Source organism: Notolabrus celidotus, chromosome 4, assembly GCF_009762535.1.
Source record: "Notolabrus celidotus isolate fNotCel1 chromosome 4, fNotCel1.pri, whole genome shotgun sequence".
Taxonomy (NCBI): Eukaryota; Metazoa; Chordata; class Actinopteri; order Labriformes; family Labridae; genus Notolabrus; species Notolabrus celidotus.
The window spans coordinates 11,789,987-11,806,396 of NC_048275.1; the positions used below are offsets into that span (position 1 = coordinate 11,789,987).

General features: G+C 41.5%; 1 protein-coding gene across 3 annotated transcripts in view; it reads left to right on the forward strand.

Moving 5' to 3' along the window:
* Positions 1-16,410, forward strand: part of march8 (membrane-associated ring finger (C3HC4) 8) — a 112,806-nt gene that overhangs the window by 85,633 nt on the left and 10,763 nt on the right. For 2 of the 3 annotated variants that reach the window (XM_034681715.1, XM_034681716.1), the window contains exon 4: positions 9,539-9,618. In XM_034681715.1, the coding sequence (XP_034537606.1) occupies positions 9,539-9,618 (80 nt within the window). Of the gene's footprint in view, positions 1-9,538; positions 9,619-10,125; positions 11,089-16,410 lie in introns of all 3 variants that reach the window. The other variant, XM_034681717.1, reaches the window with a different exon arrangement.

Below are 16,410 nucleotides of genomic sequence, written 5' to 3' on the forward strand. Positions count from 1 at the left end.
ATCTCATCCATAAATTGAGGGGTGGATTTAATTTGTCTGCACTTTCTGGACTCAGTGCTTTATCATTGAACGACCTACCTACACCGTTGATAACTGTGTGTGTAATGGAGTGACAGGAATAAAGTATGAACGAACCTCTTTGGTTTGACAGCTTTAATTAATAATCAGCGGTCTCTGTGCCAGCTGGTGTTTCCTACTGCTTCCTAAAGGGAAATACCGCTGACTGACAGGTCTTAAATCTGTATTAACTGTTCTCTGGGTGGAAGAGTCTGCTGGGAGTCTCCATTGTTGAAGAGAGCGAGTCAGCCTGTGAGTGGAAAAGTTGCAGGTTTGAATTGTTGGACCACCGAAGAAAAGGGGCATGAAGTCCTTGAGTTAACTCTGAAAGATACTCTTAAAGAACAATAGATTGTTATCAAGGCAATATCACACAAAGAGAGCTGTGTTCTTAATATTAGCACAGCTGTGATTTGGTTATCGGCTGCATGCTGGGTGCTGAAGATAATCTGGGCTGTGCTGATATTCAGTACAACAGTGTGAACACAAGTGTGATACTAAACCAACGTTCTACAAACAGTTTATTCAAGTAAAAAGTATAAGCGACAAAAGAATCAGTCATTTGGTTCCGATACCTCTTCCAATCCTGCTGCTAGTTAACACTGTGGTAACATGTGGTGTAAAGTCACTGGTAGAAGTTGATGTTGAGTTTGTATTTCAGAGACTTACTCTCACAGTGGGAGGTCAAATAGAGTAGACATACATTCAACATTGTTGGAAATGGTTGATGACATAAAGGTAATACAACTGTGACCTTCAAGTCTGTGTGTAAAGTTCGTTCAATGTATCACCCCATCTGTTCCCTCCACACCTGTTGTCTCACTACATTTTCATGCAGGTGTCAGAGCCTCTAGCAGGGGGCTAAACAAAGTGTGGTGAGAGTAAGAGGCGGGGTGTGCTGTTAGAATAAATTAGACCTAAAGTACCAAATTATTAAGTGTGTACTTGTTAATTTTCACATCCTGCTGGCATAGTTTCCTTTTTTAAAAACTGCTGTAAATCACAATGAGAAAAGATATCACAATTAGGGATGTGCGTGTTTAGTCGACTACACAGTCAAGCATCGCCCCCCTCGTTAGTCAGCACCAGAATTACTCAGCAGTTCAACAAATTATTCATGTTTTTTTTTTACCTCTTGGCACAAAATGACAGTCAGATGTTTTGACAAAGCATTATTGCTATTGTCATAACCCTATAATGTCTTACTATCCAAGTGTAAACAAGCACAGATGACATATGGTGCTGTTTGGCAGCATTTAGATCTAGAAAATGGAGATAAAGAGGTATACGATAACCTCATCATAACCTGGTTAATAAAATGAAGATGGAGTTGCATGTAGGCTGTGTCTGGTTAAACTGGTACCACTCGATCAGGGAAATGCATAACAAGCAGGCAAGTGTGCGTTAACATACAAGCAGGACCGAAGGCTGGTGGTGCTAGCTCTGCTTGTGTTAGCCACATAAAGAAAATCCATTTTACTTAATTTACCCGCAGACTCACTGGTCCTGTGTTTGGCTGTGTTAAATAGATTGTGCACTATTTTGACTGCCCTCTAAAAGTTTTCTTACCTTTTAGAGTAGTTAGATTTTAAATTGTTTTGTTTAAATGATTAGGAAACTAGCTGCTGTGGAACACATCTATCACAGCATCATTTTTGATATCCTGTAGCCCTTTTACCAACCTCATCAACCCTGACAAAGACTGTCTGCTGTCATGATATTTAACAGCATTCAGAAGATATGGTGGATTGATTGTAGTTAAGAGTCCCAGTGCGGTTGTACTGTATATCATTACGCATGGAATGCCTCTCGTCCAATCAGATTACTTGGCTGGAACTAACTGTCGTATAAAGGTGGTGGTAAGAGATGATATATATTTCCAGTTATGCACCATCTCCTTGAAACTATTTCTCCAGAAGCTTCTTGAATCTGCATATGATCTGTGAGAGTACAGAAGATTAACTTATGCATATATGCAGTTTCATTGCTCTCTGCAGAATTGGCAGAATGAGATGGAGGATTTTCATATTTCCAGACTTAAATATATTTCCCCTTTTGTTGGAAGAAAATTAAATGTAGGTCAGGTTTATATGCCTCAGAGAGCTGCTATGATCATAAATGATCTTAAAGACACTTTAGGTATATATACAGCTGGTAATATCTGCAGTTAATTTACACATGTGCTTTGTCTGTTTGAGCTGCTCATGCCGTTGTAAAAGCCAATCTTGACTGAAACGTGACTGTTGTCATTTGTTTCCACATGAGCTCCAGCCAGACTGAAAATCGGGACACCAAACAAACCCTGCACTGCTTCCGCGTGGCGCAGAGTCAAGCTGAATCACATCGGCTCGTGTCGGATCAAATCAAAAATGAATACACTCGTATCTGATTGTTGACCTACTTAAATGATCCCACTCTACATAAATAACCACAGAGAGCGTCGGCCAAGGAGGGATATTTCATAACATCTCCAGCTTGGCACAACAATACAGTCTGCATAATTATGTATATGAAAACCCAATGAATTTTTTCATTCTGTCAAGCAGACTTGCTTGTGTTTCTTGCCAGTTCTGGTCTTTTTTAATGTCGGCAGCAGTTGAACTGTTGGTGTTTTCATAAAAAGGAAAGCATCCTCTTCTCTGAGGATGACTCAGAAAAATATCGACCGTCCCAGTATCCAGCTGCCTGAAACACTCCCTCTGTAGTACCTGCCATGAGACACACACAGCAGGGGAGCGAGATTTATATAATAGGAAAACAAGCTGCAGCATTTAGCTGGGGGCTGAATTGTTTCATAAGGACCATATTGGCTCTCTCAGTATTTTAGTCACTCAGGGGTACTAAGGAGTAAAGTTTTCAATATACATTTTTATGTGTATCCAGACCCAAAAACTCATTATCTCTTGTCTGCTCTGAGTTTATGTGCTCATTGATTTATTTCTGCAGAAGCTGTCTGTTATCGAGCTTTTTGAGAAAGAAGTTGTTTGTAGAATTGTGAAAGAAAAGGTGAACCTGCGGCCAAATATTCAGCGTTTTCGGTAAATGAACATGGTCAGTGTATGGAATTTAAAAGCAGCTCTGAAAGCTTTGGTGTGCACAGGACTGCCCGTTATTTGGCAGGAGCTGATCTCCCACTCGGCGAGGTCAGGAGGCTTAGCTGTAGCCGTTTCTCTCTTTAGCACGGTGCCAGGGAGCTGTGCGATGCCTCCTACTCTGTTTGGAAAAGATTAAATTATTACGGTCCTCGTAACGACACAAAGCAGCGACCCACCGCTCTGTGGACTGCCGCTGATAGTGAGCCAAACATCTGGTGGTGTTCTAAAATTCAAGCTGCTGCCTTTTTGCAGCGTTTCAGGCTCTGTTGCTGCAGAGCACAACCCGAGACAGTCCTCTAGACTCCTACAGGACCGGGTCTGCAGCTCTGTCCAGCTCAGCAGACCGTAGATGCTGAAAACAGGAAGTGAGCCAAGCTACTGTTTCGATGAAGTGGAGTTAATTGTTAATTTGTTGGACCACATTGTAGTTTTGTTTTCTTTGTTGAAATCCTCAATTTGGCAGGATAACTCATTTTGACTGTTTCTCTGCTGAAGCTGGCCTTGGTCTACAGAGAGAGCAGACTAGAATTGTCCTATTACAAAACACTTGATGATAAATAGCCTCCACTTATTTTTAATTTGAGGACAGAGAAAAGGTAACACAACACTAATAGAGCTGCTCTGTCTCTGAAACGGTCTGATGTCATTCATAATCACTGCTGCACAGCTGGACCAGAACAGGTGGTCAGATTTTTCCCCAACTGTCATAATTATTTTCTTGATAAGTTCATCAGCAGACTCTTCTTTTGATTAAGAGATGATTTTTCGTAAAGCTCCAGATGGTAATTTCAAAATGCATATGGAGTTTGGCCAGCCATACAGCTCAGTTTGTTATAGTATAAATAACAGACACAGCTAGCAAGTATGTTGCTGAGCTACTCGCTTGTGTGATTTCATTACAAGTGTTGCCAAATGTTTGTCAGGCCTTCTGCATCTCCTTCATTGAATGTATATAAAAACTGCACCTCTACTTCCTCCCATTGTGGGGTGTGAAGCCAAATTACTGCCTCGATGGGTGCTGGCATATAGTGCTGATGCTCAACCTGTTCCACTAACGGAAACATACCTTCAATTTATCGCTAAAACATTAAAGATCCCTCAGGTAGGTGCAGAACAGATTCTTGCTCAAATCTTAAGCAGCCACTCAAAAAAACTGACAGCAGCTTGACAAAAGTGGAGGTTGCAGTGACAAAACTCTTGGTTCTAAACAAGCTGTTCAACCAGTACTTGAGGTGTTATCAATTCCTGTAATGTTTAATTGGATGGAGATGGTATACTTACTTACATCTATTCTTAAAGTTATATTTTTGGGACATTTTCACTGCTATTTGACAGGACAGTTGAAGAGAGATAGGAAATGTGAGGAGTAGAGAGTTGGAAGACATGCCGCAAATGGCCGAGGCCGGGAGTAAAACTAGCGACCTCTCGACAAGGACTATAGCTTCTGTTCAAGCGGCTACATTTCCCGGCTGTTGGGTTGATTGCGCTCTTACTGCAAAGAAACCTGCTCCAGGGTTTGATTGGAAGAGAGCCCAGACCACCTCTTCCAGGCGATCTCGGCTCATTTGTTTTGTTCGCATGAGGGTGCGATTGCTGTGTTCACATATGTCCAAACAAACAGAGCCAAGGTGGAAAACGACCTCTGTTTCAGAACAGCACCTCCAAACGATGCAGGTGCGAAAGCAAATAAGACCATTATTTACTAAATGAGCATGTTGATGTATTGAAGTTGTCTTGAAACTAGAAACTGAGTAAAATCATTGAGAAACTGTTCTCTGAGGTTGTGCATCAATAGAGAATTTATTTAAACATCTGGCTTGATGCCATTTGACTTCTCTCTGAGCCAGTGGAGTTGGCTCCTGCTGGCCTTTGGACACTTTTAGATTGGCCTCATTTCACACCAGGTCCTCATGCAGATCCTTACTTTGTACAACCTATGGGTTAAAAACCGTTGCAAAAAGAGAGTGAGAGGACTCTCAATTCAATAGTTTTTGCAAAAAATAACTTTTATTACTAAGTTTGAAGACCACATTTGCTTAAATGCCATTGCAGAAGATAAATAGACATTATGGACTTTGAAAACTATACCATTCAGCCAAACTATCTTCAAGGTCAAGAACTAATCTGGATCCTTATCTTCCATTGTTTTTCCTATTAGCATCTTGTCAACATCCATTCAGTTTGTCTGCTCAGCCATGTGTTCAGCATGTTTGGGGCGTCTCACTGAAAGGCAGTGATTCATTGTCCCTGTTAGAATTTAAAGGTTATTCTTTGAAAGGCCCTGTTGGCTACAAAATGAGAGCTGCAGCTCTCTCCACAGGTACAGATGGAGCTTTTAAAGAAGAATGGAGGCAGAGGTTATTGTAAGATGTGAGAAAAGAGGAATAACAGATGGATAAGAGGGTAATTCATGCATGGAGGAAGTGTATAAGTGCTTAAGAAGAGAGGTTAAACTAGTAGTCATGATAATGGATGGAACTCTTACCAAACAGGTGTTCATACAGTAAGGCTGGTACTAGGCTAGATTATTTTTAATCACTTCATAAGAGCCAAAAATCTGAGCAAACTTGAAAGCGAAAGAGAGAATGGTAATAAGTGCTTCTACACGCTGTTTACAGATTCAAAAGTAAAAAGTATCGAAGGTCAATGCCACCCAACAAAACTTTTGAGCAGTTGTTGAAAATCCTCCCCTGTTGTGTGTCAGTTCAGACTCTCGTTCACTCATCGAAGGCTCTCGTCTCATGAGAGAGCGGTTATGAGTGAGCAGATGTTTGATAGAAGTCTGAAGAGTCATACCGACAGTTTTGAAAGTTAATCATTGCTATCTCCACGATGTTCACATCACTGTGTGGATTGATTCTGCTCACAGACAGAGCTGGTTATCTGTGGGCTTACTCTCAGGAGATGACAACATGAATGATTAACAGAGGAACGGCTGTGTGGGAACACTGTTTTTTTTAACTTCATTTAAATCTTGAAAAAATCCCATGGTTGTAAAATGAACTGTACTTAATACTGTCACCTCTCATCGGCTTTCAAAGCAAGTTAGACTCTAACCGACCAGATATATTATTTCTGTTTAGTTGAAACTGTTTCTGAAATTGCTGCTGCAGGGTCGGTGTCAGATGAAGTCATTAACCACACAATGCCAAAACAGTCTATGTTGATCACAGCTAAACTTCTTGATGAAAAGGTATATCGCCTACATTTTGCCTGTCTAACTGTCCACATGATTATGGCATTGAGGGAGGGAGCAGCACAAAGTGAATGCAACAAAAGAAACAAATACGATACCAGATGGTAATTTAAGTGCAATCATGTTTTAAGTTGTTTTAATCAGTTTGTATTCAGATGTATAATGCTACAACTGGGCACATGTGATGAGGTTCTTGTTTTAATCCATTGTTAGAGCAGAGCTGTAGCAGCAAGTTCAGACCATGTAGTTAAGTATAGAAGAGCTTGTCTCAGATGTTTTTTAGCTGGGATTCAATCTTTTTGTCTTTCCTCCACCTCCCAGAGCTGTCTGTTTATTTTATATTCATAGTCCGGGTCCCTGTAGGAACCTTTGACTAATAAAATAAGAAAATAGGATTAAATATTCAAGATAAATTAAAGGATTTAAAGAGCTTTCAACCTCAGAGGGAATATTAAGAATAAAAAGGAAAGGAGAGGGAGAGCATGTTTGTGTCTTTGTGTGAATAAAGCCGGTTAAACAGAAGCTGCTGTGTTCATGTACACACAGAAACACAAACCGAAGGGCAAAGCTGGACATTGAATTTTGTATTGATTGGTGTCAGCCCATGAGCTATAAATTCCCCCTTAGTTAGAAATGTAATCAATAGGTAATTAGTCTCTTATTGAAATAACCAGGCCACCCTTGCCTTTACGTTAGAAACTTAAACACCATCTGCTCCCATTCATTACCATCTTTCTATACCCGGTGCTGAGGAAGAGCACTGGGACATTTGATACACTGTTAGGCAATATCTCAACATTTTGGGAAATAGGTTATTGGCCTTCCTGTTGAAAGTTAGATGAGCAGATCAATACCACTCCTGTCTTTGTGCTAAACTGGGAGGAGTTAGCTTAGTTTAGCTTGACTGGGCATGAAGAGTAAAGTCCATGGGGAAACACTAGCCCAGCTCTCAGTAAAGTCAACAAAACTAATGAATCTCAAAGAGAAATAGTTTAGAAATAATTAACTATACACACACACTCCTCTGGTCTTTAGCCATTTGGGACTATATTTCACTTTGTGTAATTAAAGCAGGGTTAGCAACTGTAATAACAGCAAGAGTAAGCTCTGATTAAAACTGTCCTATCAGAGAGATGCCAACGCTGCTCTCGCCAAACATATGAACATGCTGTGCTTCACTTTTAGTGCAGGATGAGTCCACTTAGGAGCGCTGAGTGTGTGCAGGTAGGCAGTTATGGGTACCCAGCTATGGGTATCCTGACAGGTAGGTCTATATAGCTCTAAGAAACCAGGCAGAAAGTGATTCAAGGTAAATGGCAAGTCGACAGTTATAGGTAACCTCATAGGTAGGGAATCAACTTAATTTTTTCCACCAGCATTGTATCTTCTCAGGTCTTAGTCTTGATGTTAGGAGTTTTCCCTACTCTCTCCTTCACTAAATACAGTGAAACATGAAATCTCATGTATTTCTGGGACTATTTGTGTGTAACGGTGCAGGGGCGTGTCCAGACAGCTGTCCAGGGCTGGCATGAGCCCCCTTCGAGGTCTGATTGGCCACCCCAAATTCCTCAACTCAGATTGAAAAAAAGTTGCCCCCCTTTAAATTGTGTGAGTAAGTAAAGCACTCACTCCTGGGTATTTCTTAAATTGTTTGTCTTTAAAGTGCAGAGCTGAGCCAAAATGGGGGGCAGAGGGTAGCATCGGTGGAATCTGATTAGCTGACTCTAATGCCACCCCAAGACCCCAAACGGTGATTGGCTGTTTAACTTGTCAGAGGCGAGACTTAGAGTTTTACTTTATGTGTGGCAACAGGCTGTGGCTTTCATTTCATGTTGTTACCTTTTAAATTTGAATAAGAATATACAGCCGTATGAAAGCTGTTTGATACTTTAAAGTAAAGGTTAAAGTAGATATGATTATTTGTGACAAAAAGGGAAAATAAATGCTGTTAATGCATGTTTGGGCACACATGCCTCACGCGACCCCTGCATAAGTCAGTGTTCCAGCTGTGCCACCCCAGTCAAAAAGTCTGGACACACTCCTGTAACACGATTCTTGTATCAAAAGATTTGGTTTTGAGGATACCAGCTCAGAAAGTCAAGATATACCTGTAAGTGTAAGAAATACCGTAGCTATTGATGATGAGGAACCACATTTCAGACTCATTATAAATCAGATCATGTGAAAGTAGAGCTGACACAGGTGACTGACAAATCTGTCCATCTAGTTATCCCCATAAATCAGGACTCATGAGACAGTCTTCATCTCTGATGAATGAAATAATCTCACAACGCTTTTCACTTATTTTCCATTTAATGATTTCAATTATAGGAAGGAGAACCCTCATTTACAGATACAAGTAACATCATCAGAAGATGCTGGAGGCAGTAATAAGAGAAAAGGCATGGATAAATCAGGATAATTCATGATATTATGAGGTAAAAGGGCAAGATTATTCATAGTGCAATTAAAATAATTACAAACAATAAAAACAGTAGAAGCAATTACATTCCAATGTGCTGAGGATTTTCTCTCTTAGACTTTGTTGACAGGAAGTTGTTTTGACAGTAAATATGATGAGAAAATAAATGATTAGACCTTTAAAAAAAAAAGTAGTAAATTGTAGTAATTAACCAAAAGTGCTCTGAGACCTTTTTAAGTAATCCTTTCCATCTTGTTTTTGTAGAATACATTGTGGTAAAAGCACGGGACAGTGCTGTTATTTTTATTATCCCAGCCTTGTACCTTCAGGCGCATCTGTTTGAAAATTCTCTGTGGAGGTTGAACAAGTCCACAGCCTCACATCCTCCAGCTGTGTCTGTCTGCGTGCCTCATTCTTCATAACCCTCCCTCTCTCTCGCAGTCTGTCTCCTCCGTGGCAGCCTGGTGTTTTGCTCGCTCTGTGACGCACTGAGACAGATTTCGCCTGACGCTACTTTAATCAGATAGATTAACCGTCAGTGTTGTGTTTCCTTCCTATCATCCCGCGTATCAGTGCATGCTGAGCTTACTCTTTTTGTGTGCAGATCAGATTCCGGCCCTGATAGCTTGATAATTCTGTCCACACAGGAACTGTCCAAGCTTGCAACACAGGAAATATGATTTGATCTTGTTTGTTGAAGGTTACACCAGATATTTCTGTTATTTCTATATTATATTTATATTTGTCTGCATGTGTTTTGTTCCTCAGGCCGGGAGCCCGACTTCAGTCAACGCTCCGTGCAGTTTCTCCAGAACGTCAGTTTCGCCCTCCAGCCAGGACATCTGCAGGTATAAAGCACTTCAACCGCCCTTCACTCTTACTGCCAGAGATGTAATTTATGTCCACAGTGATGTGAACACTCGAGGCCCATAAATTGAATCTATTAACGAGTCCATTACTGGTGAAGAGCGCTATCAGCAGGCATGTTGGTTTAGCTTTTAGCCTTGGGCAATATTCTGCCACAGTTGGACTTAGCCTTGGTCCTGCGTAAGCTGCTGGAAAATGGATTGTATAGTAACTTGGGTCATCTAGCTGTGGTATTTTCATTCAGACTTGAAGCCCCAAAAAACCTTTTATCTCCTTTTGCTCAATTTCCTTTGATTTCAAATGCATGATGTCTTTTCCATTTCTCTTTTTTTTTGTCTTTTCCTGCTCCTTTTCCTGCCATTCTTCACCACTGTCGTCAATCACGTTCCTCTTTCATTAACACACACACACACACACACACACACACACACACACACACACACACACACACACACACACACACACACACACACATACATTAACAACAGCAGTCAGGAGCAGGACTGTCAGAAGCAGACTGCAGTGGTTCTCTTGAACTCTAACAGTAAAACCTATCAAGGGTCAGGAGGCGTTTCAGTTGCCACTCTCTGCACGGACGCCCTTCCAGCGTCCAAACACGCCAAACAACGAGACTGGCTCTCCCTGCTTCGCCCTTCTTCTGTCAACATCCACACCAATGGCTCACTCAGGTTCTCTGTCTCTCTGAACGATGTGGGCCAACGTGTGGACAGCCTGTGTCGGGGTCTGCACTTTATAGACCGCACATGCTCGGAGGGAGAGCTGGAGATCAAGCCCGAGCCGGGGCAGCAGCCGGGTCAAGATCGCAGGGCGCACACACTCAATGGCAAGCTGGCTTCATCCTCCGCACACCAGAACCCAAATCCAGCCTTCTCCACACACCCCCACCCCCACCTCGTCCCCTCTTTCACCAACAACTACAAGTACATGGTGGGTGTCCCTCCTGCAAATCGTCCCCCGTCTGACTCTGCCATCATCCCCCCTCCTCCTCCTCCTCCTCCTCCTCCACCTCCTATTTTAAACAACCACATCCATCCCAATCCATCCCCAAGCTCCAACTTCCTCCGCCTCCTCCTCCCTTTCTCCCGATCCTCCACCTCGGCCAGCCTGCAGTGCTCTGAGATGGGCAGCTATGCCTCTCACCTCTACATCGCCAAGTCCTCTAGCGCCATGCTGGAAGGCAGCGAGGCAGGGTTTCTCCAAGGGGAACTGGTGGGAGATGATGATGTGTTTGAAGAGAACCTGTCCTGTCCTTCAACGAAGGAAAGCGGAAAAAAGGCAACCCCAGAAATGCTCACCAAGACTGGGATAAGTGCACATCTAGCCCCCATGTGCTATATGGATGAGGACAGCGACTTGGACTGCTGCCCGTCCCCTTACTCAGAGAAAACAGAGCCAATGTCACCCTTTTCACTCTCTGGAGACTTCTGCAGGTGGGTGACCGTCTGGATATCTACATGCACCCCTCCTGTGACTTGGTAGAGCCCAGAACATCCCTGTGCAGTGAAACCCAAGAGCCATGTGGAATAGTGGAGAGCTTCTCATCCTGTAGAGTTACTACCAAGCAAACACCCCACACTGTAGCTGTGTTTGTCCTCAGAACCCCTGCTCAGAGAGGAGATTTGAATTAGAAGAGCCTGACACATAGGCCCTGTTTACGCCCGGTACAAACATGCATCCTGAGTGAGCCGATCACAAGTGGAGCATACAGGATTAAGGGCATCTTTAACACTTTAAGGACATTTTAAGATTCAAGAAGTCAGATCTGTGATGCATTCGTTCTTATTTGTTTGACGTTGTGTTTTAGGCCACGGTGAAGGAGAAGCTCGCCTTTCATTCTAGTCTCACACAATACTTTTCTGCTATGTCTCTAAAAAGCTTAGTTTTATTATTGTCTGTCATTGTGATGACATCAAACTGTAGTGTGGTTACTATAATAGGCTGTGCATGACAATATAGGACAGATCGTGTTTGTCCCATTTTCATTGTAGGGGACATCACTCTTTAGTTTGTCAATACGGGATAGTCTTTCACGAGAGTGAGAGAAGGCCAGGCAGAGACTGGATGCAGGGGAGAGATGTGACAAAGAGGAGGGATGCACAATGTGGATATTTCCAAGCCCATACCAATAACCAATGGTAACCTGCTGCTGATTGTCAATACCTTTAAGATTACAGATTTTTACATTTTTTTAAAACATTTTTGTACTAATTTATGCACACTTGAGGATATGAAAGGCTGAGATTTAGTGAACAAAGATGCATTTATTACTTTACTTAATAATGATAATAGTAATAATAATAATAATAATAATAATAATAATAATAATAATAATAATAATAATTGATAGGATTTATATAGCACAAGTACTCAAAGTCGCTTTACATGAAGTGCAATAACATAGAAATAAAAATAAATAAAACACAAAAATCAGAGGTGGGGGGGGAGTAGAAGTGATGTGTTTTAGGCTTTTTTACAGAGATTGGTTTTGAGTTGTTGTTTAAATTAGAGAAAAGAGTCAGAGTTTTGGATGTTTGAGGGAGAGAGAGTTCCAGAGAGTTGGGGCAGCAATGTTAAAGGCTCTGTCCCCCAAGGGGCCCCAAGGTTACTTACCAACTCTACCTGAAATCACAGTTGTCAACACAAAACATACTCATGATTTCCTTTTCTTTTACTGTGAAATTGAGCTCTCCTGTGCGTGCAGGAGTCCGTGAAGTCCTTGTCAATAGTAAAACTTATGTCACTGAAACAGTTGTTGATCAGATTGACTGTGTGCAGAGATCACAACATACAGGGCAGGGAGGGATATGTCTGCAAAGTAGCACGGACACAGGTCACCGTTTCAAATACACCATTAACTGTGACATCCTTGGTTTTCTACCTCGGTTAAAAGTTTGGTTATCAAGTGCTGTAACTAGATCGTGTCATCAGTTGCTTCAGCTTTGGCTTGTCTCTGATAAACTCTCTGCAGTTCTTAAACTAACTAGCAGACTGACGCCATTTTTACTCTCTAGCCAACTTGTTGTGGCTGCAGCTTTTCTTCTTCTCTGAATGTAATGGGGGATCACATACCGTGCAAAATATTTAGGACATTTTAGATTGAACTAATGAAACTTTGATCAGTTGTTTTTATCAGATGAAATAGCATTATTTGGGCAAAAAGGCAACGCAAGACAAGTTTATTTATAAATCACCGTTCATACAAAGAGGGATTCAAAGTGCATTACAGAGTTAAAAGCAGTAACAACAACAAAAACATTTTATAAGCATTTAAACAGCATTAAGAGCAATATCAAGGTATTCCCCTTTCAGGCCAATGGGTTATCAACCTAATCTTTATCCTGCATCCCCGCCAACAAGCACATCTTACAGTAAATGAAAGTGTGCAGCAAAGATACAGGTGTTTTGAAAGAGGAGAAAAGGGTGTTAAGCACATAACTGCCTCACTGTTTGATTATAAAGCCTGGATGTTTTTGTTAACAGATCCTAAACACAAAGTTTTTATATTACAACAACACTTTGGTCCATGGGCTTGCCCACAGGAGCGTGCACTCCCTCCCTCTATCTGCTGAGAGTCTGCATCACCCTTTTTTATTGGTTTATCTTTTTAGAGCCTTTATGCAGGTGATTGAGGCTACATGTTTATATGCATACACTGCAGGGAGGTAACCAAACACAGCTGGTCACTGGAGACGCATTTGAAGAGGTCATGTATTGCCAGGTGTGACTAGCCACACTGAGCTTTCCACTCGTGATCAGAACACCTAGGAAACATTAAATCCAGGTGAAAACCGGCTCATAGATGCTTCACTCTACACATACTGCAACACTCCTTACACCTCATCCTCCTCAGCTATCCTCGTATGTGTTTGGAGTAGAAATGTGTCTTCATTTCATCTCATATCACTCACTCTCACTTCTCTGCAATCGAAGAGATCTGCCATGTTTTTAATCACGCTGTCAAGCCGTGTTTTTAAGATATTTTTTCATTGTTACTAGATCAATGAGACATTAAAGTGTCTCACATTGGCTGTGAAAATGTATGATTGATTTCACCCATGAGCTTTGCCTTAGCGGCGGCAATAGAGGCTGGAGGCAGTGTTTAAAAGAAAAGACAGAGGTTAGAGCAGAAAATGTAATAGATGTGAGGGATGGAGTTTGTTTCAGTGTGAGAATTAGTGGAACAAAAGTAGACGGGGACAATAAATGCTGCTGAGCAGATGGAGAGGGTCTGATTTGGTCCAGAGGGCCATCATCGCTCTCACCTCCACGTGCCACTTTATGTGTGATCTGATTAGCAGAGCGAGGAGATGTTAGGAAGGAGAGCTAGTAAGATCTATTACTAGCGAGCCGATGTGTAGGGACCGAGCAGCCATGGCATGATCTGTAATCAATTATTTCTCACTACTGTCTCCCAGAAAAGGAGCTTAGAGAACTACTTTCACGCAGAAGTATCAGTCTGTTCCTGGTAGGAAGATACTGGTTTGATAAGAGTGAGGTTTAAACTCAGACATGTCTAACAAATACATTAAGTCTCGTTTTTAGTCCCCAGTCTGTGCGTGTTCTCCAGAATCCAGATTATACTTCTTCTACGTCACACGTGAGATTGAGAAACATGAGCTCAGAACTGGAAAAGGTGAAAGCCAGAGATCAGGAGGTGGATTATTGGCTTCGAATAGCCTGTGTAGTCTCTGGAGTTCACACACACACACACGCACACACACACACACACACACACACACACACAAACACATACATAAACAAACACCCTGCCAGCTTTCTGTCAGGTGGCTCGGCGCGTGAGTTCAGGGCAGAGGCTCACCTCACCTGTTCAACAGCATGTGTGTGAGTGTGAGTGTGAGTTGGTGGTTGAAGGTGGATGAATAACATGTAAATGATTAGCCAATCTTTTTTAATGGCACATTTTAGGTAGTGCTGTTTGTAGGAGTGGTGAGAAGGGATTATTTTATGTCTCAAGGAAAAAAAACATATTAGTTTGGTGTTTTTTTCTTTTGAATGTTTTAAAAAACTTTTTCTTTCATTAATATATATTTATTAGAGATTTTCTACCAACCTGCCTTTTGGTTGTGCGTTGCTCCACAGCTCAAAATGTTACAAAACAGCTTGAAATTACAGAAACCTTCTCAAGGTACTCAAACTTTTAAACTTGGACTGTCAAACGATTACTATTTTAAAGTTAGGATTAAATGCAGAATTTAAATGTTAGGAAGGAGATGATTAATCACATTTTAAATCAAATTTATAATTATATTCTTTTGCATTTCATAACAGTTTTTAAGTCCTTATTAACAATGTTAAGTAATTCTTACCAGTGTCGATCATTTTGATCATTCACTGGAGTCATACAGGCCCTGTATGTGTGAAACTATTGTTTGAGAGTAAGGCGGATGACTGGTCGAAACATGCCGGCCTGAGGACAGGTCTTCCACAGTGCCGACTGGCCTGCAGTCACATTCCAAACATTTGACAAGCGCTAGTTTGATGTAGTTCATCTATGATGATTCACACTCTGCGTCGTAGTGCTTCGCTGGCTGCTGTGATGCGGTCGCTCGCTGACATCGGTCTGATTAGCCGCACCTGTATGTTTAGCTCGTAGGTGGTAGCTCAAGATGACACACTGAGCCACCTGGGAGCTTTTTTTTAAAGAAATGTGTCATTCAAAAGCACAGTGGTGTTATTTATCAACACACCAGCAACAGGTAGTAGTAAGACTCTACGTTGGCTTACGTACAGTGCCCCAGAAGGTACAAAATAGCATGTGATTAAAAGAAAAGTGTCACTTTCATGGACCTAAGGTGTTAAAGCCCTCTTATAAACACATCTACAAAGATAATTTTCTCTCCAAAGCATTTAAAGTTTTGAAAAACTACATAGCTCTTATCCAAACATGAACATTAAAGAGTCATTTTCCTTACCTTCCGCTCAGTAGAGCATTTTGTAATAGCTTAAGATGCTCAGGAAACAACTAAACAGCCATGTATCATTTAGTTGAGCATTGCTTTTTTACTGGTAACAGAACAGCGGTCAAACCTTACTGTCATATAAACCGTCTCTCATATGATAGACAGTCCTACCTTTGATGTAGATTATTATAGTAAGGCTCATGTTACATAGCTTTCACTGCATTTGAACTGTCTCCACTTCTTTCATCTTGCTCCATCTCTAATTCCCTTCTACACTCCACACATTTGCATTCCCACCCTCTGCGGTCCTCCAGCATGCTCTAGCAGAGCAGCAGTTACACATAAAACAGACAACATTGCTCCCTAGTGCCTCTGGCATTGAAAAACTCTACAGGCTGCCTCTTGAGTCTGACAAAATGAAGCAGACAGAATGTGTGTAATTCCTCAACCCTTCTCTAAAAGATATATTTCTTCTCAGTGTATTTAATATTCTTTTTCAAGGCACTCATGAGCACACAAAAAGAGAGGAGTAACCGAGTAAGACTTGAGGGGGAAGGGAGGAAAAAAGGAGATGACTTCCAGTTGTGAAGCTGCTAATTGAAATGTGTTTTTCTGTGATCAGCGTGTTTGGGCTGAGTGTCGGGTATAAACTGTTCAGACTGAAAAAAAGCCAAGAACAAAATGCCTCGTGTTGCACTCTGCCCCATAACACCCCTGTAAAAATCTGTTTAGCAGAAACGCAAAAACAGCAGATTGGTGTTGAAAAATTCATTTGACAATAAATACATAAACATATCAGGGTAAGGGCGGATAAAGGAAGAGCCAGAGGGA